Genomic DNA, 27,364 nt, shown 5'->3' with positions numbered 1-27,364 from the left:
AACAAGCAAGAAAAGCTCTCATAGACTTTACTCACAGGCTATATGATGGAGGCATTTTTCAGCCAAAGTTCCTCTTCACAAATAATTCTAGCTGGTGTCAGGCTGACAAAAAACCAACCAGGACACAGAATGATGAGGACTAAGTGTTTCACAGGAAGCATCCCCTGAAATCACCAATTCACCTGATTTTTACTTTATAATTTATTGTGCTTTGGTTCGCTCCATATGTAAAAGATTTCCACTTCCTTCAAACTATGCTTTTGTAATCTTAGTTAAATTTTTCAATTAATAATCTAAAATTGTTTTCTTTGTTGGTATTACTATTACCTGTGATTACTGCTCCAAGTAGAACATGCAACTGATTTTAGTCTTTTTTCTCATTAATTTTCCTTGGCTTGTTCATTTCTCCATCACTTTGGTCTTAGCCTTTAATCTTACAATTACTCAAAAATCAAGTAGACAAAATGCCATTGAGCACTGTTTCTTCAAAATGCCCGTTTCTAATAATAGGGAAATGTAATTTCAGTAAGTCAATTCATTATAGAAGATAAATTCTCAAAATGTATTTAATCCCACATAATTAAAACTAATATTTATAGTTTAAGACCTTTATGGAAGCTCATTTTCTTTAACCAAAGTTAATATTTCAAGCATTCAAATTTATACTGCATTAATTGAAAATTTATCACACTTTCACTTCTCAGTTTATTTGATTCCACTCTAATGAATGCAAATCATCTCACTTTCGCTTTAATTTTTTCCATTTAAATAATTTATTATTTGAGAATTTCACACAGAGTATTTATCATGTTCTTTCTCATGCCCCAACTTCCGTCCTCTCTACTAATCTAACGTTAAGTTCTTTCTCTCTCCTAGAAAAATAAAATAAAAAGAAAGAAAAAAAAAGATGAAAACTCCACTAAAAAACATGGAGTCTGATTTGTTCTGGCTAACTATTCCTAAGCATGGGTCTTCCCTGGACTATGGCTGATATATCCCATGTCACCCCATTGAAGAACATAACAGAGTCATAAAAGTATCTCAAATTAATTAACTTTTCTTACTTAAGAGAGAGATATTCTCAGAACACTTAAACATTATCTAGTAATGTTCCAAAACACACTATAAAGAAAAACAGTAAATGGATACCCAAAATTGATGTCAGGATGGGAACAGCATAGGCTGTAGACTGGCACCCAATATCTGAGGACCCTAAGATTCAATAAACCTGTGAAATCATTCATAAAGAACTTACAAAAATCCTTCTGTAGGCCTGAACTGTGTACCAAATAGTTCATCAAAACGTGACTCTCAGGTAAGTGTCGTATTTTAGGCTTATAATCTCAGCAGTTTGGAGACAGTGGCAGGAGAGTCACATAGCCCAGAACATCAAAAACTGCATCAGCATTTATCAATGTGTTTATTGATGAAGGCTTGGAGAGGTGAAATCCAATGCCATTCATCAAAGATATTTTAGAGGTTTGATAATAAGTATCTTGGAAGAAATTTTTAGGTTTCAAAGCATTGTATATTTATTGAAAGCTTTACTTTTAAGAGACTTCAAGATAAGATTCATATATATATATATATATATATATATATATATATATATATATATGGTCTTTAAATTTGTTAATGAAAGTAATGAAAGACTGATTGAGTCTCAATGTCTGGTAAGGAAATCCTGTTACCACATTGTGAGGGAATGGTGGAACATCGGGAGGGGGAAAAGAAAGAGATATTCTTCTCCCAGGCACTGACACCTTGTGAGTTTTTCCTTGATGGTAAATAGTGAGAAATTCTAAAAGGATTTTTACCAGAAACCAAGACTGGAATTGTAAGAATCAAAAGGTTATTTTAAAAATATATATTATACACACAATCATGAAAGCACACTCAAGTTCATCATTAACATATTTTTAGCCTTTTATTTGGATGTTTTATACAAATTCAGTATTATTTTTTCCTTTCCCTTGGTAATTTTTCATAGAATCTTACAATAATAAAGAAAACATACACAATTATTTTTTTACTAAAGCTCATGTAAGCTGTTCCCCAAATCCCCTGAATTTACCCACATAAATATGATCACTTTCTATTAATACACTGAAAGGAAGAATCCTTGTGCAAGCTAGACAAGATCAAATATGGAACTATCCAGAATATAAGCAGTACATTTAATGAAGCTCAAAAGATACTTCCCTTCAAAAACAATGGGAAGGAAGTGGAAAACCTCTGAAGTTACAGAAAGTTCAGTTTTACAAAAATGTTTGAAAAACAAAAATCTTTATCATACTTTTTAAAAAAAGTTAATGCACAAAACCAAAGACTGCCTAAACAAAGATGTTCAGAAAGAACAAATGTCACCAAAATTATATTAGTTTGAAGATAAATCAGCTATTAAAAGCCCAGCTATTAGCTCATATGAATTATTGCTTTTAAATAAATGGTTATAGTATGGAATGGGTCAGTTTGTCTGTCTGTTCTTCTGCTCTGGTCTTCCCTTAAATATGCCTGATGAGATGAACCAAAGATGACAATCACATTCTCTAAGGGTCTGCTGTAAGAGATCTCCCTCAGAATACAAAATCAAGTACACTGTTGTCTTAGGGAAACTGCAAGAGTCCTAAGCACTCAGATACGAAGGACCAAACCTCGACACTTATATAGAGAATGCATATACAAAACTGCAGACAGAGACGCCATGAACAAATGCTACAAGTAGCTTCCTACTTCATGTCTGAGCATGCTCAGTACCTGGCTATGCAGAACTTTTATTTTGGAAGCATGAAGGTGACATGGTCACAGTAATTACGGTCAGCAGAAAATAATTTTCTGAGGAAGAGGATCAAAAAAAAAAAAAAAAAGAGTCGCCTCCCATGAAGGGTACACACAACCTAAGGAAGCCTTAAACATTCACCTTATATTAAAAATGTTTTAAAAATCTCACAAGGAGTAATTGGAACACGAGATATAAAATAGTAGAGATCACAATTATTACTATATAAATATTGCTATAGCTCTTTCTCTTGGTAGTATGGTAATAACAGGAGATGCTGTAACATTTCATCTCCAGATCTCTAGAAACCTTAATAAATATATAGTTTGTAGAAACCACAACCTTACTGAAATGTCCCTTATATTCAATTGAAAGCAAAGTAAAAACCTTGATCTAGCACCTTCTAAGACATCAAAATCTCTTATGAAGTTTTATCCCAATTCAAAAAAAAAAAGTTGAATTCAAGACATTAAAGTCATAATACATTGTATCTGACCTGAAATTATAGTAGCATTGAACATACTAAAAAAACATCTAGCATCATGTATGAAATCTGAGCTATTAACATATACTTAATTTATGTACATTTTAAAACATTTAAGAAAGGCATTCACTATATAAAATATACTTTACATTCAAAATTGTGTGTTGTCCACAAAGCAGTTGTCAGTCTACAAGTAGAAGATCAAATGGCAACAAAAATTATCATATTGCAACCAATATTTGAAATTATCTTAAAAATACCACAAGGACTTAAAACACTGCAAGCAGCTATTCAATCTGCAGCAACTACTTGAAACACCTAGAGCCACAGTGAGCACTGATACATAGTATAATAGATGAAGCAAACATAAGGACATTATGCTAACAACTTTAACTTTGCTTGCTTACACAGAATCCCTTTAAGTCATTTTTGGCATGGTGCCAGAGGCCGTGTGGAGCCTGGATGCAGCAAGTTGCTTGTTTTCAGGGTCACAGCATGGAGCACTCAGAATCTTCTAGTAGACTGTACACTTAAAATGTGGGCTTGTTCATGTATTCTTCCATTGTCTGAAAGAGAACAGTGACTAAGAGCAATATTCCTTTCACGCCAGACCATGGTTTGTTTTTCATTCTTTATTTTGTTTTGCAATATTGGAAAAAAAAATATTTCAAAAACATACACAGACATAAACTTTTGCATTCTGCTGAAGGTGACTGCAAATTTGAATATCATTTGTCTACATGTACACTGGGTCGTAAATATATCACTTTTAATTGAGAAGGGGCTAAGCTTGATCAGGAAGTGGCTGTGATGAGTTAAAGTTCATGTGTCAAAAATGGTGCGAGGACCACATGTAGGCGTGTGTGTGTGTGTGTGTGTGTGTGTGTGTGTGTGTGTGTGTGTGGTTAAACCTATTACCCAATCAGAGGGGAGAAACATCTCATGACTCTGGAGTTATCTGCAAGTTATCCTTAGACAATACCTTAAGTCACTGTGAGTCGCTGTCAACCTGCTTAGCAATCAATGCTTAAATATCCACTCCAACATGTGTGCCACCTTTGAACATCCCAGGAAAGTGTACAGCATGGGCCAAAGAGATCAAGGCCAGTGACCAACAAGATTGTCTAGAGCAGCTCACCCTGAGGGGCATGACCCTCAGAGGGATCCTGCATGTCATACATTTATATGATTCGTAACAGTAGCAAAATTACAGTAGTGAAGTAGCAGTGACATAATTTTATGGTTGAGGGGTCACCACAACATCAGGAACCACGTTAAAGAGTCACAGCATTAGAAAAATTGGGAGCCGCTGATCTAGAGGATCTCCAAATCAGCAATCAGGGTTTCTAACTGCTTCCTGTGTCTCTTCCAGTGTAGCACTGCTGACGTTATTTATGCTTAGCCAGCCACACTTCCTCCAAAGCTTGCCAGCCTCCTAACTGAGCACTGGCCAAGAAAGGCCCATAGTCCAAGGCGTCTGCTCAGATTCTCCTTTTGAGTATTCCATTCTTTTCTTTTAACTTGACCGGGGTGTCAAAACTGGCCTACAGCCAGTTTTGTAGGGTTTATTGAATGTATCCTCATTTAGAAAGATCCAAAACAAATCAAGTCTAAAATTTATTTAGATTAAGAGATGACAGCACATTATCAATATTAAAAAGATGACAAAAATTTAGAACAGCATACTCTATTTGCTCAATACTCTAATCTTACATGTGCTATGGCTATATAGTCTTTGCAGTTAAAATGCCTTACTTTTGCAAATTTGACTAAAATGAATTGACTACATGGACACGTTGCCTGGCTTTTTTGGGCTATTTGTCTGTTGATGAGATGGACAAAGGGCATGAAGCGGACACCTCACAGACTCTAGGGTTCACTGGGCTCTGGATATCTGTCCTGTATTAGCATGAGCTGACTCCAGGCCTGAATCCTGCCTTACTTGTCCTGTCTGAGTCCTGCTATCACTCTGGGAGCATGAGGAAGATATGGGAGGGTTTCTTGTTTTCTTGAACTTGCCACTAAAAAGGCTTGGAACTGACTTAAAACTGGAACAGTATCAAATCTTTGTCCTCCCATGCCTTCATGAGAGCTTGCCTAGAGTCAGATTGAGACCCACACCATGGTGGTATGCATTTGTACCTCATATGTAACCCCTTTCTACTGCACTGTAGTCTTGGTTTATGCTTTGAAGGTTGAAGTACTGGGGCTCACCAAGCAGTACCTCATGCATCCACATGTGTGTGTGTGAGATGGCCTACCTACTGCTTGAACTTCATTTGAGCTTCCCCTCTTGACAAGGCATTGTCTGTAAAGATTATCCACTAATGACTGCCCTCATCTGGTAATTTTGAGAATTACATCTACTCTTCAGTCTTTGCTTCTAACTTTATCAGATCATCCACATTGCTGCTACTTCCTTCCATATAAATCACTCTCAAGCAATTAGACTTTCTGGATTACCAACATCTAACCTAAATACACTCAGATTAAGCTTTGGGCACTTGGAACTTTGAGACTATTGAGTCTGCTTTGTAAATATGTGAAAATAACTTTGCTTTTCCTCCCCTGCCCTAAGAAACCTTTTTCTAAGTGTAATTGAGGGGGAAGGGGGTCCTAAGAGCTACTTTAGGGTTTTTAGTTCTAAAGCAGTGTTTCTCAACTGTGGGTCACAACCCCTTTAGAGGTCGCATATCAGATATATTACAATTCATAATGGTAACAAAATTATAGTTATGAAGTACAAACAAACTAATTTTATGGCTGAGGGGTGGGAGTCACCATAACATGAGGACCTGTATTTAAAGGTCATAGCATTAAGAATGTTGAAAGCCACTGTTCTAAAAGGAAGACAATGTCATAATGGCCTTTCTCAGCCTACTACAAATATGTGCTTAGAATATAATTGTTCTTGAAGGTCAAGAAATAAAGGGATAATCCTTCTCCTTTTACAATCTTAACATGTTCTCTTAAATATTTCGTACTTCCTAAAGCAGAACAGATGTGCAAAGTCAACTTCTCAACAAGCCACCCCTCCCCCAAAGTTCCTTTACATCACTGGACGGGTACCAGAGCCCATGAGGACACTAGTAACACTCTCATATGGCCGGCTCTGTTCATGCAACAAGTGACATTTAAGGACAGCCACAATCATGCCTGCACACTGGGGCACAATGTTTAACTCAGGGTCTCTGGTGAAACCTTTCACAGGAAACCTTTCCCACTATCCATTCAATCACCAGGGACAGGAACCAACCAATTATTGCCTTACTGTGAAAGGGCTCACTTCCTAAAATGCCTGGTCCCAAGATTTAAATGGAACTAGAAACACAGATTCACTGAGAGCTAGCAAAAACCTGTTTCCTGCAGTTAGGGAACTTTGAAATAACCTAGGTGTGCCTTGACTTCAATTCATGAAGCTTTAATTAGTGAAGTGCCAAAGACCCTGTGGAAAATCTGCCTCTTCTATAAGGAGCTTCCATCTTAAAGACCAAGAGGAGCGTATCAGGAACAACCAGCACTACCTACCCCCTACTTCTCTGCCCCAGCACATTTTAATCAATGCTCTTTTGTGGAATTTCCAAACCACTGGTTTCTGCAATACCTCATAAAATCCACCTTTTTGTGGCATTTGGAAAACTTCAAGTAAGACTCAGAGAGGTTCAATGCATTTCTTTGAGGGGACAACACCTCAGGCAACAAATGCATTGGCCTGACAAGCACAGAGCTGCTTATGGGAGCCCACCCTTAGCTTCCTTCATTTGCACTCACCTGAGGATGGAGTCTCTCCATGGGTAGAAGTAAGTAATCAGCTCACAGTACTGCCAAGATAGTTGCTGAGAAATCATGCCTAATGTCTTATTAACTTAACCAGTCTCTTATTTCCAAATAGCAGGAAGAATGACTTTAGCACCAGTTTTAAAAAGGTACTTTATAATTCTTGAAATCCTCTTGGTTCTTGACCTGTTATGAAAACAGGAAGATGGAAAAACCCACTGAGGCGGCTAGGGGTGGTACATGCCTGTCATCCCAGCAAAATGGGAGGTAGGCAGGAGGATCGTGACTTCAAACCCAACCTGGGTTACACAGTAAGACTCTGTCTTTTAGAAAGAAAAACGAGTAAAAAAAAAGAATGAAAGAAAGAAAGAAAAAGAAAAAAGAAAACAAAAAGACAGTAGAGGGGAGGAGGCAGGGAAAAAGAAATGTCCCTTTTCCCACTGACATTGTTGGAGAGGTGAGACAGAATCTAGGCACCCAAAGGAATCTAGTTTTGGTTTAGAACTAGTCATTTAGTCTAGACTAAATTAACAGGTGAGTTTGACACATTTTAGAAGGCAAGGGTTGGTGGGATACAGTGCTCTTTTTGACTGTCCTTGTAGGAGCTAATGTAAGTTATGTTCCCTTACTAGGTCTGATTCAAATCTGGGATGCTTCTAAAAAGAAAAGTCCCAGGATATTTTATGAGCAATCAGAGAGTCAGAGGGAGCGTCAAGCATGGGCTTCAGGACCCGTTTATACCTCTGCAATCTTGTTACCAGTGCTCCCGGATTTATTTATGCAAACAAGAGCACATAGACCTAAGGCCTTCCCAAGAGAGGTGGGAAATTTCAATTAAAATGACAAATGCCATCTTTGATAACACAGCTTTAATATTCCCAGCAAATGAAATAACTACGTGCTGCTGTTCTTCCTTCCCAGGGCAGAGCGAATGTTTTAATGAAAGTCTTTTTATACATCTCATAAAGTTACATTTGCAAAGAATAGCACCAAGCATTTCATCCACTTCAGAGGGTAAGATATTTTCAGACCCTGAAGTTCAGGCAACAGAACAAGTGAAGATTCAGGACCAGACCTCGAGGGTCCAAACCTCTGTTTCATATTTATTAACTACGAAAATGAGCAGGACATTTCACTGCAAGTCTCTATTCACTCACTATAAAAACGGGCTAACACCTAGTTAGAATTGCTGAAAGAATTAAGCTAATACATGCAAATTGTTTAAAGTGGAAGCTATGTTCAGAACAAAATGTGGGTGCAGTCCTCAGTGTTAATTATGTTATAATTAGTTATAATCACCCCAGGCATAGAAAACCATACTGACCTCTTGTAACATATCAGAGTCTTCAATGGCCTTGACTGCCGTTTTCTTGGATGTTTCCTGAATTTCTCCACCTATTATAAACTCATCAAGGATGAAATATGCTTTCTCAAAATTAAAGATAATATCCAGCTCACAGACCTGGTAAGAAAAAAAAAGTTTTGATAAATTTGCAGTAGAATCAGGAAAGCGTCTGCCACCAGCTTTCCCAACATTGCCATTCAGTTCAAGTGATATCCAAACACAAAACACCACAGGGCATTTCAAGGGCCTAAAGATGGGGGCAGAGGAATTTAGATAATAATTTAGTCTTTAGATAATAAGGTTTGTGGTGGTTCAAAAGAGAAATGCCCCCCATAATCTCAAGTAGTTGAACACTTGGTCACTAGCAGGTGGCGCTTGGCATGGTTATGGAACATTTGGGGTTACAGCCTTGCTAAAGGAAGCAGGTCAGCAGGAGCATGCGTTGGGGTTTAGAGCCTCATCCTTCTTCTGGTTCACACTTTCCAGATCTTTGCTTCCTGTGTGAGACCGAGATGTGATCCCTCAGTCTCTTGCTCCTGCCACACTAGCACACCTCCCCTGCCTTCATGAACTCCTCCTCCTCTGGAACTAGAAGTCAAAAGAAACTGCCCTCAGTAAGTTACTTTAGGTCATAGTATTTCAGCATACGATGGGAAAGTAATTAATGCAATGTTTTGTGTCGTAACAGAAAATATGAGACTCAATAGGACAGTGAGCTCTCTAGGTGCTTTGCTCACATGCACAAGCAGAAGCTGGGTCCCTACTGCTCTTTAAGCACAAGTCCAGAGCCTTAATTCTCCTACACTCGAGTCTAACAATCTTGGCTGTCAGTTTAGTGAACTACCAGGTTTTGAATATATCAAACTCATCTGTTAAGGCTCCTAAAAACTCTTCCTGGACTACAGGTCAGCAGGTCTGGATCAGGTCTAAAAACCTATACTGCTAGCAGATTCCCACATGAAGCTTCTAGTTATTAAAACTGCACATTAACTGGGGTCAAAGACCAACAGAGAGACTGACAGGTCTCAATAAGCAAGTAAAGCCATCCCCATAATCTGGATGCTTCGACCTGAGAATGCTTCTGCACGGTTCTTGTGGTCTTCAGCACTGCTTACTTCACAACTCACTGAAAACTGACTCTTTGTGCAGCCACACCCTACCTGCCCAACTGAAGCTGCTTTCTTTAAACCATCTAGCTGAAAGTTCTCCCATTCTCTTTTGAGCTCACCTCAGAAGCATCTGACACTCTTGTCAATCTGGTTTTTTGTTTGTTTGTTTGTTTGGTTGGTTGGTTGGTTGGTTTTTTGAGACAGGGTTTCTCTGTATAGCCCTGGCTGTCCTGGAACTCTGTAGACCAGGCTGGCCTCAAACTCAGAAATCTGCCTGCCTCGTGCGCCACCACTGCCTGGTGTGTGTGTGTGTGTGTGTGTGTGTGTGTGTGTGTTTAAGATTTATTTATTTATTATGTATAATACTGGCTGTCTTCAGACACACCAGAAGAGGGCATTGAACCCCATGACAGATGTGAGCCACCATATGGCTGTAGGGAATTGAACTCAGGACCTCTGGAAGGGCACTTAACTACTGAGCCATCTCTCCAGACCCTGCCAATCTATTTCTTGATGACAAGACTTCTTCCTTGCTCACCTAAGCTTGGCTACGTCATTTAATAGTCTTCTTGTGACACTGATGACTCCTTCTCAGACCTCCTGGATGATTCTGTTTTACTCCTCCCCCATTACCTTGTGTTTGATGGGTAAGTACTGGTGGATCAGGCAAGGTAGCTAAAGGGATAAAACTGCTTGCTGCCAATCCTGAGATTTGAGTTTGGTCACCAAGACCCACATGATAGAAGGGGAGAACCTATCCCCACAAGTTTCCCTCAGACCTCTACACACATTCCCTAGCGAACAAACAATCCCCCACCAAAATTAGTGAATGTGATTTTAAAAAATACTTGTTAAAATAACTATTTATGGAGTGCTTGGGACATATCAACTTGCAGAACAGCTAATGTGTCCTCCCCATGAGGCTTTCTTACTGGCCATCCATCTTCTTCAATCCTGGCATTCTTCTGCACAGCTCCTTCTCTTTGCAATGCACCTCGTCCGTCTTTTGGACAACCTCAGTGGGTCTCACAGTGAGAGCTCCCTTCTCTCATTCCCGCTCCATCCACTGGTTCTGCCTTCTTGATTTGGTCATCAGTCGCTATTGATTCTAGCATCCAAACAGAACGCTTCACATTCCTCCACTTCACAGCTGCTTGAGCCAGTAAATGGTGCAAGAAACACAACACGTTCTCTATCCGCCCGACTTCTTCATCTGCTGACTACATGTCTACGTGTGCATTTTTCATTCTTCATCACTGAGTCCCAGAATGGTCAAGTTTATGCTTTCTTCCTTTACTCCCTAATTTTGCTTATTATTTCTTCCAATTCATGTGAGAGCTCATTAATCTTCCCCCTCCACTCATTCTTCTCGTACTAACTAGTTTTATGTCAGCTTGTCACAAGTTAGTGTCATAAAGAAGGAGAGAACTTCAGTGGGAAAAACGCCTCCAGATTGGGCAAGCCTGTAGGGCATGTTCTTAATGACTGATTGATAGGGAAGCGTCCAGCCTATTGTGGGTACTGCTGTCCCTGGACTGATGGTGCTGAGTTCTATAACAGAGCAGACTGAGCAAACCACTAGGAGCAAGCCAGTAAGCAGCACTCCTCCATTGCCTGACATCAGTTTCTGCTTCCGGGTCCCTGGCAAGCTTGAGTTCCTGTCCCGATTGCCTTTGATGATGAATTAGGATGTGAAAGCCTAAGCCTAATAAATTCTTTCCTCCCCAACCTTCTTTGGTCATTGTTTCACCACTGCAATAGTAACCCTAAGTAAGATAACTACTTCCCTTGGTCCTGACCTTTGCCTTGATTACCAATCCTATTGATTCTACCATCTAAATAAAACCCCAGCCTCCCATCCCTCCAGCTCACAGCTGCGACTCTTCCCATCAGGTCTATCATAATGATCTTTTAGGTAATCTCTTCGCCTGTCTAAGACCATAGTCAGTCACACTTTGCTAAAATGCTTCTCTCATCTCCTCCTTGTGTGAGGTCAAGGATTCAAGGTAGATTCTAATTCTCCCATGTGACACAGAGGATTTCGCCAAGCCAACCCCAAATTCTCTGCTTTCCTGTGCCTGTCTTTATCACCAGCCACAGTCACACAAGCTACCAGCCACCATGTTTGATCATGTCCTTACCCTGGCACATGCCAGAAGGAATTGAACCATTCTTCCAAATCTCTTTCTTTTACTTACTTACTGACAAAACCATATAAATTTCTCAACACAGAAAGAATTTTTGCAAATCCCTACCTAGGATTTAAAAAAATGTAAAAACAAAATATAAAACCAGACGAGTTGGCACACACCTTTAACCCATGCACTCAGTAGGCAGAGGCAGGTGGATTTCTTTGAGTTCATGACCAGCCTGTTCTACATAGTGAGTTACAGAACAGCAAGAGTTCAAAAAACCAAAACAGACAAACAAACAAACAAACAAAACAACAGCAAAAAAAATTAAACAATTCATAGACAAAGGAAAATGGGGGAGGGTAATACATGTCTAATAATAAGGATAACTTCAAAAAGTCAAGAGAAAGGCAAACTGAATTCATATTCACCAGGAAATTCAGTGAAAATATCCATTGCTGGTAATGGTACAAGTAAGTACATACACTCACTGTCAGTGGAATTTTTAAATCTTATATGCCATCTTTGTTTGACTGGCCAAACTACATAGTCTGTTAATTTTGAGTGGAAAAATGCTTACACCCACATCTGGTAGAATTGGTCAATTGGTAAAGGCACTTGCACAGAAGAAGCCTGATTGTAACAGGACCCCAGGCATTTGCACAACTGACATTACAAGATAGAAGTACCGTTCAGGCCATAAAAGCCAGCATGTAGACAGTATCACCTACCAAAATGAAAACAAAGACCTAATCTACCACAGTCCATAGTTCTGGGAAAACCTTGCTTTTTGATATTTCTGTCATTCTGCTTCTGGATAACTCTTCTTCTTGACCTAAGTATGTCAACCCAGAATATGGTATTTGTTCTTAAAGGCTCACCCTGAGAAAGCCTCAGTGCTACACTGGGACCTCAAACATCCATCGTAGTCACTGGCCAGTTGATAAAGATGTCCTACTGGCTTAAATTCATGTTCAGGCAGTATTCTCTGGTAAATACCTCAAACAAATGACAACCTGAGTTCTAATCACCCAGTGCTCATGTAAAGATAAAAGGAACTCCAGAGTTGTCCTCTGACTTCCACATGTGCAGTGGGCCTTGCATGCACTGGTATACATACATAAAAATCACAGACACATACACATACAGACACACAGATAAAGACACACAGATACACACACACATCAGGGACATATACATACACACAGATAATAATAATAAGTAATAATAACAATGACCTAAAAGTAAGTACTTTTTAAAAATTCCTGGACCCAACAGTTCCATAAGAGGCTTAGCCCCATGATATATTAAAATCAGTGCTCAATAAGACATAAAAGCAACACTGGTTATGGGGGCCTCATTTATAAGAATAATTGGGGACAATCCAAAGTCTACTCATAAAGAATTGTTCAAATCATGCATGTACATCTCTGCAATGGCAAAGGTATTGTATGTGTCTATGTACAGTTTGAAAAGAATAGGATAGTTTTACATGGAAAGATATAGAAAAATCTCTAACAGGCCTGTAAAGAGAATAATAAACTTATAGAAAAATGTGCATACTGCAATCCATTTGTTAAAGTTTAAAAGATTATATGTCTAGAAGGGTATGAAAATGCATTTTTAAAAATAATTTTGAACAACAACAGAAAGAAATTACAGTAAATTAGATATCCATGTACAAGAAAGTACCAGAAGAAATCAGTTACCAGAGGCCAGGAGAGGCAGAAGTCAGGGTTTAGAGTAGCGACGGCAGAGAAAGCTCAGCATTCAAGGCAGGTATAGACTAGAAATCCAAGCAGACAGGAGCCTTGTTAAGACGAACCATCAACAGAGGCCTGTCAGGTAACCTGACAAACATTTCTACAAATCCACTAGGAACCTCCCATGGCCCACTCAGAGCACAGTCACCTGTCCCCAGACTTGAAGCCTTCTTCAACGGGCATGGGACACTCAATACACTGCATCTTGTTTCTGGGAATAAGGTAAGGAGATATGTAGAGTTGGATATACACAACCCACACAGTTTCACAGCAAATGTTGTGAGTGAGCAAGTACTTTGTATATGGCAACTCCGAAGTGCTACTCTACAGCCCAGCTCCATCTAAGCATAAGTAGAGGTGACAATCTGCTGAAGTAGGACAAAGTTCAAGTTCTTTCAGCTATTACTGAAATACTTCTAAATTCTACTTTAACATCCTATATATAAGTATATGCAGAACTGTGTGTGAAAGTTTTATATATGTGTGTTTCTGTGTGTGTACACACCCATCAAGTGATACACATTGCATCTTCCTTCACTGTCTATGTAATAACCAAGAAACCTTTCTTTGCCACTCCCTCCACCCCCGTGTATGTAGATTCTGGCATACAACTTACAAATGGCATAAAATTTCATTTTATTTTACACTTCCTAATTTTTTTATTTTGTTTTGTTTTACTATGGTATGACTTAAAGCTCTTCTCTTCCAGCAGAATATATACTACTGTGGTGGGTGCTGTTTCTGACAGCTCATCAACTAAATCCTTTTGAGTAAAGTCTAAGATAAGAAGCATCTGCCCTTGAACTCCTCTTGAAGAAAATACATGAAGTTTCAAGGTACACAAAGGAAATGTTTCAGATAATAAGAAATACTACAGAGTTAGACATGAAAACCAATTGCAATGCAACATATGACTAACAATCAATAGTTCATATACGTTTCCTAACCACTGCCTTTACCCTCACAGTAGCTTATGTATTTAGCAAAGTAAATGTTTCCATCAGCATTTTAAGTGTCATATCCTCATCAGTAAGAGGGAGATTCATGAAGGTCTGAAATCTTGGGTCTGGTTACTAAGTAAGCAGACACCAGGGTCAAGACACTTAATACCCCTCCTCTTATAACAGAAAAATTTCCTAGGTCAGATTCAAAAGCTTCCTGGGACAGAAGCATCCACACACTCAAAATTCATGCTGCAATGCAGAATGAAAATATGGCAAATGTCTAAATCCCTTTATCTACTGCGAGACCCCGAGGCATTTCTGCTTAGCATCTGTAAATTGGGGTTAATGCTACTTACTGAAGATTGAAAGATTAACTGCTCAATCCTTGATAATCTCCTTAGAATTGAAAGGCACTATAACATACATCACTCAAATTAGGAACCAGCGATTTTGATCTATCTGTCTTCAAAATACAGTATTTTCAAGATATAACTTTCCCCTTGCATAATATAAGGGCAGAACTTGAAGAAATCTTTGCTATTAGTATGAGAGGGAAATAAATCAAAAGAGAAATATCTTATTTCTGAGATGATGTCAATGAGGATCAGTCCCAGAAGCCTTTGGTCATCACTGTTAATTAATAAGAATTGAACACCTATTGGGCATAGAGCCCTGAAGTGCTCTCAACTTAATGAAAAGTTCATCGAATGTTTTAGTGAATTAAAATTTTGATTCATGACAAAGATAGAGCTTCTAGAGGTGCCCCAGAATTGGATGGAGAATCAATGCTACAGATGCAGGAAGTTATTCTGAACCTCTTTACACTCTGTCTGGGCCTAGATCCTGGTAGAGATGTCTTGAAATTCTTTTAAGAAATGATGTGGTCTGAAATATCTGGTTGAATTTCAGTTAAACACAGAGAGATCAAAATTCAGCCTCAAGTCACATGATTGCAGTTGGTTTAAACCACAGAAACAACAGGTCAAACCAGAGTTCAGAAATGAGGAAGAGAGGGGAGCGTACACAAAAGCTCAGACTTCAAGAAACACCTTCAGGCCCTTTACGAAGGGCCCTGTCTGTAGTTCATTTCAAAGGAAAGGACCAAAGATGTCAGAATTCATTAGAATAAAAGAAAGCACGAAGTTAAACAATTCCATGTTTTAAAACATGCTACTATATATGCCCTGCTTTGAAAAATTGAGTCAGGAAGACATGGGGTTATTCCTGAATATTGACAATAACTGAAATATTCCAAGCAATATGTTATAATATCATTTACATGGGAAAGAAGAGGAAGAAGATTCATTTAGAAGCCCACCCAATACTTGCTATTGTGAAGCCTGTTGAAAAAAAAGAAGAAAAGCTGGGTGTGCTTTTAATCTCACAAGAGGCAGGAGGATCTCTGAGTTCAAGGCCAAGCTAATCTACAAAGCAATTTCCAGGACTGCCAAGGCTATACAGAGAGACCCTGTCCCACAAACTACCCTTCACTGGTTAAAAAAAAAAAAAAAAAAGAAAAAAAGAAAGAAAGAAAGAAGAAAGGAAGGTAAGACCCAATCAATGAATGATCCAATGATAAAAAAAAATGTTGCCTGTTCAGTTTGAAAGAATACTACTCAGCTATTAAAAACAAGGACATCATGAATTTTGCAGGAACTAGAAAATATCATCCTGAGTGAGGTAACCCAGACCCAAGATGACATGCACTCACTATACTCACTGATTAAGTAGATATTAGCCATAAAGTACAGAATACCCATGATACACCCCACAAACCCAAAGAAGTTAAATGAAGGCAGGCCCAAGTGAGGATGCTTGAATCCCACTTAGAAGTGGGGAATAAAATACTCATGGGAGGCAGAGGGAAGGAGGAACTTGAGTGGAAGGGGGTGGGGAAGGAAATAGGGGCTGGATCAGGATCAGGATGAGTGTGGAAAGAGACAGAGAGGCCCAGAGGGCCAGGAGAATGAATGGAAATCTGTAGCTGGCAGGGGTGGAGAGTTGGTAGGCATTTCTAGAACATGCCAGAGACCTGGGATGGGAGAGGCTCTCAGAAGTCAATGCAGGTGACCTTAGCTGAGACACATAGCAGTGGGGATATGGAACCTGAAGAGGCAACCTCCTGTAGCCAGGCAGGACCCCCAGTGTTGGCATAAAAACAGCAACCCACCCAGAAAACTTTCAACCCAAAATTTATTCTGTCTACAAGAAATGCAGGAACAGAAGATGGAGCAGAGACTCAGAGAATGGCCAACCAATAACTGGCCCAACTTGAGACCCATCCCACGGACAAGCACCAATCCCTAACACTATTAATGATACTCTGTTATGTTTGCAGGCAGGAGCATGTTGTCCTGTGAGAGGCTCTACCCAGCAGCTGACTCAGACACAAATACCCACAGCCAAACAGTGGATGAAGGACAGGGACTCTCATGGAAAAGTTGAAGGAAGAATTGAAGGCCCCGAAGAGGATGAGAACTCCACAAGAAGACCAACAATGTTAACTAACCTGGACCCATGGCAGCTCTCAGAGACTGAGCCACCAACCAAAGAGCATACATGGGCTAGACAGAGGTTCCCCCAGCACATCTGTAGCAGAGGGCTACCTTGTCCTGCCTCAGCAGAAGAGGATGCACCCAACTCTGCAGAGACTTACTTAATGCACCAGGGTAGGGGAATACCCAAGGGGCCCCATCCTCTCAAAGGCAAAAGGGAGGGGCATTAGGGGAGGGACTCTGTAGAGGCGGGCCAGAAGGGAATGACAGCATTTGTGATGTAAATAAATAAATAAATAAATTTGGAATAAGTATAAATAAAGCTCCCAATAAAAAGAAAAAAAAATCTGGAAGCAAATTCTAACATCACTTGATGAACATCCATGACCACGGGAATGTGCTAAGAATGTTGTTACTGGAGGAACCTTTTCCAGCTCTGATGGCTTTCTTTCCTGCAACAGTGTATTTTTACTGGTGTCTAGACGGCATTTGTTAAAATCTGGCCCAGAGGTATTTATGAGTGGTGAGGCGTGGGCAGGGGTCAAAGGACATGACCTCAGGGAAGGACCAGGTTTGCATTGCACCAGCTCTTGCACCGGGTGGGATGCTCTGAGCTACTGCATGACCTGGGATGCTGCTGAGGACAGGAACACAGAGGAAAGAACACAGCAAGTATGGAGGAGTGCTCTGTTACCACTGTTCTGAAAGTGCACATTAGAGCCTAGGAGGTCTGGAGTATTTTGGTAATGAGGAATAATGTCCCACCTAGGTCTGTGTTTTATAAAAAACAAAACAGGTACCAACAGGCCAAGGCTAGAAGCAAAGAAGGGTATAGGGGTAGAAATGGCCAAATAAGAAGCTAAAAGTAAAGCCTCAAGTACACCAACTACGTTAGTATGCTGCTGGTTTTCTGTCAACTTGACACAAGCTACAGTCATCAGAGACAAAGGGGCCTCAGTTGAGGAAATGCCTCTATGAGATCCAGTTGTAAGGCAACTTTTTTCAACTAGTGATCAATGGGAAAGGCCCCAGCCCATTGTGAGTGGTGCTAACCTTGGGCTGGTGGTCCTAGGTTGTATGAAAGTAGGCTGAGCAAGCCAGAGCATCAGCTCCTGCCTCCAGGGTCCTGTCCTGTTTGAGTTCCTGCCCTGACTTTCTTCAATAATGAACATGTAATATGTACATGTAAGCCTAACTAATAAACCCTTTTCTCCCCCAATTTGGTTTTGGGTCATGGTGATTCATTGCAGCAATAGAAACCCTAAGATAGCTAGTGAGATGGAACTGAAAGACATGAGCTTTAAGTTTAAAGAGTCAGGTAGGTTCTAGTAATAGGCAAAGAAAGGCAAAAGAATCCTACCCTTTGCATTGAGGGATTGTAGGAAATAGCAAATTCCAACCCCCAGACACAGCAAGTTGGTAAAGGATGGGCATAGCACTTGGTCAGTGAAGACCATCACTAGGTAAGCAAAGAAGAGTCACTTGGCAATAGATTCTTCGAAAACAATCCACAGACACACTAGGCAGGTGGGAAAAAAGGCACAGCATTTAGAAGATGGGAGTAGCGGGGTGTCAGGGAAAGAAGAAAATCAAAAAAATCAAGGTGGGGGCCTCCCAATACAGCAGAAAGCAATGCCATAGCCAAAAATGGGGGAGGGAGATTTAAAGGATGAATAAAAGTCCAGTGCTGCAGAGAAGGCAAAGCAGGTTAAGAGTTAAGAAATGTGAATGGTGCACAGTGGTATAGAGAGGACTCAGAGGTAACTAAGCAACCCCCTGAAGTCCTGAAGTGGTAAGATGGGGCCCTGCTGCAACCTGGCAGGGAGTGAATGAGTCTGAAGATGGGAGCAGCTGTGAGAGATTGCTGCATCTGTTACTGAAATAAATGCAAATGAGGTTTTAGAACTCGAAGTGACTGGATTGGGGACGTTTGCTTGTTTGGGTTGTTGTTCCTTGTGTACTAATAATATCGTAACTTTAAACAATGCCAGAGAAGGAACAAAATGTCAAACAGAAAAGAAATGGCAAAGCCAGTGAGGAGTAAGGGACCAGAGATCATTCACGATTAAATTCAAGTTCCCTGAAACAAGGTCTTTGCAATGTGAGGGGAAAGATACATCCACATCTTTTGGAGTGGTTCATATACTAAGAAATGTAGGTAGGGAGGAATCCTGTAATTCTGAACCAAGGTGAGCCAGTGGTACAATGCAATTGATAGTTTAAACTTTAGAGAGAGAAAAGGAATACAGGAGATGAGCAAAAGCCAGAACCAAGATGGATGCTGACTCTAAATGGGCCAGGAGGACACTTACATTTCCAAAGTATTTATCCAGCAACTCCACATAACGATGAACAATCTCTAGTGTCAAGAGCTCATTGTCTTGATTTTCTATTGCACAGCAAAAATATAAACTAGCATACCTTCAAAAGAAAAAAAAAATAAGGAAAAGCAAAATTGAATGAAACAATAAACAAGCCAAAGTGGGTTTTCCCTCTGGGTGTGCATCCTCCTGCTCTCTCTAGAGATTCTCCCCACACAAGGATAAAAATCATTGCTCATGGTGTGTACTACAGTCCTGGAATAGAAACCAGAGTACATAAAACTGCTGCAGTGCCTAGATGATATCTGTTAATCACGTCAACAGATGCTCTCAACAGAACTTTACCTTGAAGAGCTTCAATCAGAAGCATGTTCCTTCGGTCCATGTAATCAGGGTGATTGTTCGAGCTCCTCTCCAGTTTGTAAATTGTCTTTAATATACAATCCCTCAGCAATGCTCTCCGGGGGCCCACGCTCCCATGTCTGCCTTCACATGGTGACTCGTTCCATATCTCTCACCCTCAGCTACAGAAGCTATAGAAGCTGCTTTGCCAAGCACTCCCTGGTAGTGGGCTCCATAATATTAGCCCATCCAAGCTATTCTTTTCCTATTGGTTTTTAAAAACACTCTCCGAATTTCCAGTGTGTAGTTCCCATTTTGGAAATTGTAGTTTGATGTCGGACATGGGGTCAGGCTGGCTATGTCCATGTCCTAACTTAGGCACCATTACCTGAGTCTTCATTGGAAAGCTGGCTTTACCTCTCAGACCTCAGGTTTCTCATTTATGGATTAGGATTCCTCGCTAGTAGGGTCTTGCCACACATGTGCATCAAAAGAAATCTAGGCACTAACGGAAGAAAGAGCTGGACTTGAGTCCTGGCTTTACTGATTATCATTCAACTACTGTGACTAGGTAGCAATTCTTACACTGTGCCTCCTCAGTTCACCCATCTGCAAATATGAACAACTGTTGTCTGAGCAATCCATTGGAAATGATTCTCATTTCTCTACCACATTTACTTGCATTTTCCCATAGCATTTGTTACTAGGTGGATATATGTGGTTTGCTTAAAAAAAAAATGTGCTTCTTGAAAGTATGAACATAATCTGTCTCGTTCATTTGCTGCTGTATCTACAGTCACTGAAATGACACTGGGAATGTAACCAGCGCTGCTCACAAAATGTTAAGCGAGCACTTGTGTGCAAATTCAGCACACAGCTTAAGCATTCGGGATCCATCTAACACCCCGAAACTGACACATGTCGATGGAGATCTTCACTCGCGCTCGCTCTTTGTTACAAACACTTAAGCCTTTACTCGTGAAAGATTTCCGAAAGTACTGATATTGGTACTGCAACCTAAAATGTTCAGAACTACAACAGAGCAAAGCGATAAGGAAAAGTTTGGTTCTCATGAAGTTACTCACACCTTTTATAAACAAGTTTCAGCTCCTTCCAGTCAATGAAGCTACTGGTCCTGTGCCCGCGAGAGAGGACAGTCTGGATGATCTCCCGCGTGATCTTCTTCCTCTCCTTGTCAGGGAGCGTGGTATACCATTTCTGCAGCCGCAGCTTCCCTTGTCGACTGAAGAGCAAGATGAAATGTATCTAGAACAAAAAGGCACAGAGAAGCCCCCAGGGTTCACTCAGCCAAATTATGGCACAGATTGGGATGTTCGGGGGCTGGGTAGAGCCAGGAACATACGCTGGGAGGATATTTACCCGCCTGAGAATGATCCCATCTGAGAAATTACATTTACCCACTAGAGGAGCCAAGCATGGACCACCACACACAAACCTTACTTCCGTTAGAAAAGACTGTGTTCAAAAAAAAAAAAATTAATTCCTCAAGGGTTGTAAATTCATTAAGAATCAAAGCATATAAAAGAAAGTTGTGGGGCTCTCTGATGCAAATTCTTCCTTGACAAAGAAAACAAGAAGAATGTTTGAATGGATTTTCTTTAGAGTTACAGCCTTCCATGTTCCGAACCACAACTGGGTAAACACTGGAATGGGGAGAGGACAGTAGAATGGGAGTTACCCTCCCATTCTAAAAAATATTAAAAAAAAAATTAAATATTTTAAATTTTAAATATTTTAAATATTTTATATTTTATTGAATATTTTATAAAATATTAAATTTTTTAAATATTTTAAAATATTTTTAAAAAATATTTTTAAAAAATAGTACAAAATTTTTAAATTATAAACGAACAATGAAGAGGAGGAGGGGAGGGGGAGGAGGAGGAGGAGGAGGAGGAGGAGGAGGAGGAGGAGGAGGAGGAGGAAAAAGCAATGGAAAAAAAGAGTGCAAAAAAGAACAAAAGGACCAGACCTAAGTGTGAAAGCTCCACTTGCTCAGGCTGACCCTGGCATTTCCTGTCTCAGGAGAGGATTGCCTCCTCCGCCTGACAGATAAGTAACAACGTAGATAGTGAGTTGACTACACTAGGAAGTCTCCTCACTTTGTTTCCAAATCAGTTTTGATATATGGATTCAAAATGAAATTTTGTATTTTCATAAATTTTAAGAACTTTAGAAAGGTTTATTTTATATATATCATTCCTACAATGCTATATTGTATGTATGCCTACAAGCCAGAAGAGGGCACCAGATCTCATTAGAGATGGTTCTGAGCCACCATGTGCTTGCAGGGAATTGAACATAGGAAGTGCTCTTAACCTGAGCCATCTCTCCAGCCCCAATTTTAAAGAACTTTAAATGACAGACAACAATCTAAGTTCAGTACCTTAGATATAGAGTAGACCTCATTTACAAAGACTGTCAGGTAGCCTGGTCTTTTGTTTTACCAAAGGTCACATCTACTTAACCCATCATATTAAAAGAAAAGAATTAAAAGTCATGATTGGTTTATTTAGTGTTTATCGATTAAAAGAAAGAAAGAAAGAAAGAAAACTTGGAGCTGGAGAGATGGTCCAGTGATTAGGAGCGCTTGTTGCTCTTGCAGGAGACCCGGATTTGGTTTCCAAGCATCCACATGGTGGCTCAGAGCCATCCATAACTCTGGTTCCAGGAATGCAGTGCCCTCTTCTGAACTTCGGAGGGCATCAGGCATTCATGTGATATACATGCAAGCAAAACACTCGTACATATAAGATAAAAATCAATAAATCTGAAAATTACAAATAAAATGCTTTATTACAGTTAATACTTTTGTGAGGGTTCCAAATGCATATGCTCTGAATCAAGAATAACAACAGTTAAAAATAAATAAATAAAACACATCAAACAAACAAGCAAAAAAAACCCAAATAGTCTGCTCTTTTTGCTGAAGAGGTCTCTCTTCTAATCGCATGGTACAAACCTAAGAGCTCACTAGGAGGCGACATCTGAAGTCAGTGGACACCAGGATCTTCCTTTGGAGCTTCCTCTAACTTACAGAATTTGTGGGCTTCTTTTTGTAATTGGTTTTATCTATTATTAGCATGTATGTGCCTCTTTGTGTCTCTGTTGTGAGTGTGTGTGTGTGTGTGTGTGTGTTGTGGGGAGGTGGCTCCCACAGCATGCTTATGGAAGACAAACAATTCTGTGAAGTTGATTCTCTCCGTCTACCTTTCTGTGAGTTCCAGGGATGGAGCTTGGGTGATGGCCACCAGGCTTGTGCAGCAAGGGCTTGCACAGACTCCCTTCCTTTTTTCTTTTTGTTTTTATTTTCCTTCTCTTTCTCTTTTTTAAGTAAAGCAAATATGGGTTTTTTTTTTTTTTTAAGTGACAACAAGCTCCTGATCTGAAGAAAAGACATCACACAGCATAAAAATAACTTAAAACTACTGCTAGTACCTACTTAAAGAAACATCACCCTAAACCAGGCTGTTCTTAGAGCACTTCATCTTGAGGGCCAGGGAGCAATGGCTCAGTGAGTAACGGTGTTTCCCACTAACCCCAGCCATCTGGGCTCTGTCCTCAGGACTCAAACAGTAGAAGAAGAGAACCAAGTTCTGAAAGTTATTCTCTGAAACAGAAAAGAACACTGCATTGCCTTAAATACTATTTTCTGTTAGATAGGTATAAGTAATTCAGGAATGCACACAGTTAGTCTTTCCTAGGACTCATTCTTGGATAGGTACATTTGCCTCCCATCCCGGCTAGTTTTTATATCAACTTGACACAACCTAGTATCAACTGGGAGGAGGGAGCCTCATTCAAAGAGCTGTCTCAATCAGATTGGCCTATGGCCATGTCTGAACCTGACTGATGATTGACTGTGGAGATCCCAGTCTACTGTGGTACCATTCCTAGAAAGGTGGGCCTGCTGTGTATAAGAGAGCTAGATGACCCAATGAATGAACTGGTAAGCAGCATTCTTCTATGCTTCCTGCCGTGTATTCCTACCCTGACTTTTCTCAATGATGATATGTACTGGAAACATAAGCTGAAACAAACTCTTCCCTCCCCAAAGTTGGTCTTGGTTAGAGTGTCTTCTCACGGTGACAGAAACAATGTAGAATACTATTCTAGCAGTATAAAATTGGATGCCTCTGAAATGTAAAATAATAAATAAATTAATTAATTTAAAGACAGCGCACAACTTAGGACGTGAAGAAAAAAAAAAAAGGCTCAGTTGGGGATTACCACCAGATGAGACTGTTCAATCCCAAGTTTAACAAGTGGTCATATTTCTGCTAGAGAGATCAAATCTATAAATTCAGAGGGTATTTGCTCTCACTTCCTATGAAAAATATTATTTTCTTCCCATCTAACCTACATCTCTTCTGCTTCAACATAAAGTTTCTCCTGATTTTATCACAGAGCACACACAAAGACTGCCCCCACTAACCTTAGAGTAATAACAAACGGTTCACATAGTTAAGACAGCCCTACAAGCATGCCTCAGCCAGTTCTTTCCAGAAGGAATCTATTTACTGATGTCATAATTCTTACTCTAGGGAGCCCCTTGGGATTCTCCAAAGTGTTACTGTCAACCCACATTAGTACTGAGTTCTTTATGAGGCTGTAACTATTGGAGTATTTGTCCTCCTCCACCTTTTCCTTGTTGAATAAACATCTCAGAATGAATTGTCCATGTTAACATGGATCAATAATCTAGAACAATGAACGAGGAGTATTTTAAAAACCCAGCAATGAATTCAAAGTGAAAGGATAAAAAGAACATGTACACACACACACAGTTCATGTGAAATACAAAACTATGTCCCCTGTTCAAAAGAAACAATGGGTCGTTCAAGCGCACCCACAGTCCCTGCATCGCTGCAATGATAAGTCATGGTCAGAAGACTCAGTCCTGGCAAGTCCTGTGATTTGTGTTGGGGAACCAGGTTCCTCCTTAGATTTAACCTCAGAGGTTGGGAAAGCTAGCAACATGAATTGTAGTGATTTTGCAAGCTTATTGCCTCCTACAACTAACTTTATCTAATTTATTGATGTAGTCATTCAGGGCACATTTGACTAATTTGTTTTAAGAGGTTAATCAAATAGAGTCTTGTATTAGCATTATCTTCCCCCCACCCAAAGAAGACAAATGAAGGGGTTTCTTTTTTTCAGTATTTGTAGAGTCAACCTGGACTTGATGCCCAAAAGAAACTTCAGCTGACTTCAGAAAGCAAGACCTAACCACACCACCACCAATGGCAATGGGAGGAAAGAAAAAAGAGAGACTAGTAACACTCTCACTGCATAAAATACAATAAAGAGCAGTGATCAGGGTTATGGTCTAATACATCTGACCCAATACTTAGCCTGGGCTAACCCTTGATAGTCCAGAATTGTCACCTCTTCTCAAGAGGGGCCACTTTATTGGCCCATTTTTAGGAATCTAGTTTGGGCACAGATAGTCTCTCAAATGCAAAAATGAATTGTCAGATGATTCAAGTATTCCTTGTCCTCAGAGTTCACTAGAGTAACACCTGACCCCATTGGGCAACCCCAGAGCTTGGATAGTTTTGGGTGTTTTCTTGTGACAGATCTGCATGCAGGGTCAAAGTGCCACCAGGGCTTTGAGGGAAACATGAAGCAGGCTGGTGCCAAGCCATCTGTTCTGTGACTTTGAACCAGTGTTGTCATGTTACTTCTTGTTCACTATGTGTCAGAAAGGCTTCTCATAACAGCATCTAGTTCTTCATGATTGCAACGTTACCAGCTCTTAACTTCCATTCATGAACTGGACCCATGACCAGCTTCTAAGACAAAAGGCAACCAGGGCTTCCCCTGTCCTGGGCATCTCTGTATGACGAGCACCACTATCCAGATTTCCACCCAGTCAATCAACCAAATAGGTCCCTCCTCTGATGACCCTGATCACATGGATTTTCACTTAAATAGCACTGTTCCTCTGACCTACCTTTAATAGCAACGCTGCAGCCCAGATCAGCCCACCTGCTCCTATCTTTCTTCTATTTGGAGATGTCAGATACCCCTGAGAAAAATCATAAAGGACTTCCCAGATTGGCGCTACCATGATTATTTGATCAGCCAACTCATGAATCCCCAGTGGTGCTTGGAAACTTTCTGGATATTTCTTAATTTCAAATATCTCCCTTTTCCATTTTCCATGTCAGTTATTCCAATTCATCCTCATGTTCTTCACAGGCCAGTCTGAGGGTTTTCTCAACTCCTCCCACATTCACATACTCAGCCCTAACCCAGTGTGCTTCCTTTGTTATTGAGGAACACAACATCTCCCTTAGTCCTTGACATTCAACCTTTTCTTACCTCCTAGAAAGCGTGCCTCATCGTTCCTATGCTGCCCATCTTTTAGAACTCTGTACATGCAGATGCTGGGTAAATATAAGTTTCTCTTTCTTAAAAGTATAGTTAGTGTCCATTTAAGAAAACCCCCAACTTTTAGTAAAAGTGACACAGCAGTGTCAAAACTCCGCAAGTCTACTTTTAAAAGCTTTATTTTAAAATGTGCCTTAAAATGAAAGTAACTGGGTATTATGTATGCCTTTGATCCCAGTTCTCAAGAGGCAGAGATGGAAGGATCAAGAGTTTTGGGTTAGCCTGGACTACATAATGAGACCCTGTCTCAAAAAAGCAAAAAGCAAGTAAAAAATAGAGATAAATGTTCAGAATTAGATGCTTACCATACTAACACATGCAAAACTGGAAAATGCCTTAATGTCTAAAAATAAAGTCTTGGGTGATACTTATTAACTAATTTCAATAAGATAATAATTCTGATGATAAACTACAAAAACATGAAGTTGGGTATATACTATTATACCCAAAAATAGATTGATTATACTTGCAAAGAAATTACATGATTAAAACATACTAAACTATTAACAGTGGTTGTCTTAGAACAGCAGAAGTATGTTATTTTCCTCTTTGTACATCATTGAGTTTTCTAAAATTCACCTGTAAGATACTACAATTATAAAATGTATAATGAAATATCTTCCTGGGTTCAGTAAAAAGCAGTCAGCATTCTATCCATAGCCTACCACCAAGTGAATGCTGAGGTTGTCTCTCTGTCTCACAGCATGGCACCCTATGCAGAGCAGCGTGTCCGAGTGCTGAATTGCTGCCAGTTCACAGAGGACAAAAAAAAAAGCAGATATGATCTTCTAGGGTAGTGAAAATGCTTGACATGGTATCATTATGGCAGAAACGTGTCATTATATATTTGTGCAAACGAATACAATGCCCAGCACCAAGGTGGACCTTACTATAAACTGTGGATTTAGGTCACAAGTAAAAAATCAATGGGGGGCATGGGAGAGTTGGCTCCAAGGTTATGGGAGCTCGATTGTTGGTCCTGTTCCTCACCAGCAACAGCACCTGCACCTTGCCTGGCCAACACACTGGAACTGGCTCTGGCAGCGTGGGTACAGGGGAGTTGTCCCTGAGGGCATAAAATCGGGGAAGCTAACCCTGCCCCCCATCCCCCCCCCCCCCCCCGTGGTGGCACTGAGTAGGCTAGCTGAGGTAGTACTGGAGAACTCTCCCTGGTGTTGCAGACAAGGGAGTGCCAGAGGGCTGATCAACTCAGCTACCATTCAGGCCTAGATCCAGGGCTCTGAGATGGCCACCCCAGAATCTACAACACCTCTGAACTGTTGAAGTACAGGAAAGGGCCGGTCCTACTGATCCAAACCAGGATCTCCAGGACACAGGGCAACAACAGGATAGCTGAGAGGAATCCCAGTGAGGATCCAATATTGATAGTGTGGCAGAAACCAGAGGCCTCGAACCAGACCAATGACTCATCGCAATGAACATTTGCAAGTGAAGA

At 40.2% G+C, this 27,364-nt stretch overlaps 1 protein-coding gene across 2 annotated transcripts in view; it reads right to left on the bottom strand.

The window, feature by feature from the left end:
- Window positions 1-1,901: 1,901 nt before the first annotated feature.
- The window catches only part of Ap1s3 (adaptor related protein complex 1 subunit sigma 3), a 61,410-nt gene continuing 35,947 nt past the window's right edge, over window positions 1,902-27,364 (bottom strand). The window contains exons 2-6 of one of the 2 annotated variants that reach the window (XR_013109467.1): window positions 20,579-20,757; window positions 19,141-19,249; window positions 8,365-8,502; window positions 7,035-7,226; window positions 1,902-3,829 (exon numbers count right to left, since the gene is read on the bottom strand). Coding sequence is in view for 1 of the 2 variants with exons in the window: in XM_034497150.2 (XP_034353041.1) it covers window positions 3,794-3,829; window positions 8,365-8,502; window positions 19,141-19,249; window positions 20,579-20,757 (462 nt within the window). In the remaining variant the exon portion in view is untranslated. The remainder of the gene's footprint in view (window positions 3,830-7,034; window positions 7,227-8,364; window positions 8,503-19,140; window positions 19,250-20,578; window positions 20,758-27,364) is intronic. The other variant, XM_034497150.2, reaches the window with a different exon arrangement.

Source organism: Arvicanthis niloticus, chromosome 3 (genome assembly GCF_011762505.2).
Source record: "Arvicanthis niloticus isolate mArvNil1 chromosome 3, mArvNil1.pat.X, whole genome shotgun sequence".
Classification (NCBI taxonomy): domain Eukaryota; kingdom Metazoa; phylum Chordata; class Mammalia; order Rodentia; family Muridae; genus Arvicanthis; species Arvicanthis niloticus.
The sequence above is the reverse complement of the archived record's forward strand: the minus strand, read 5'-3'. Positions and strand labels throughout refer to the sequence as shown.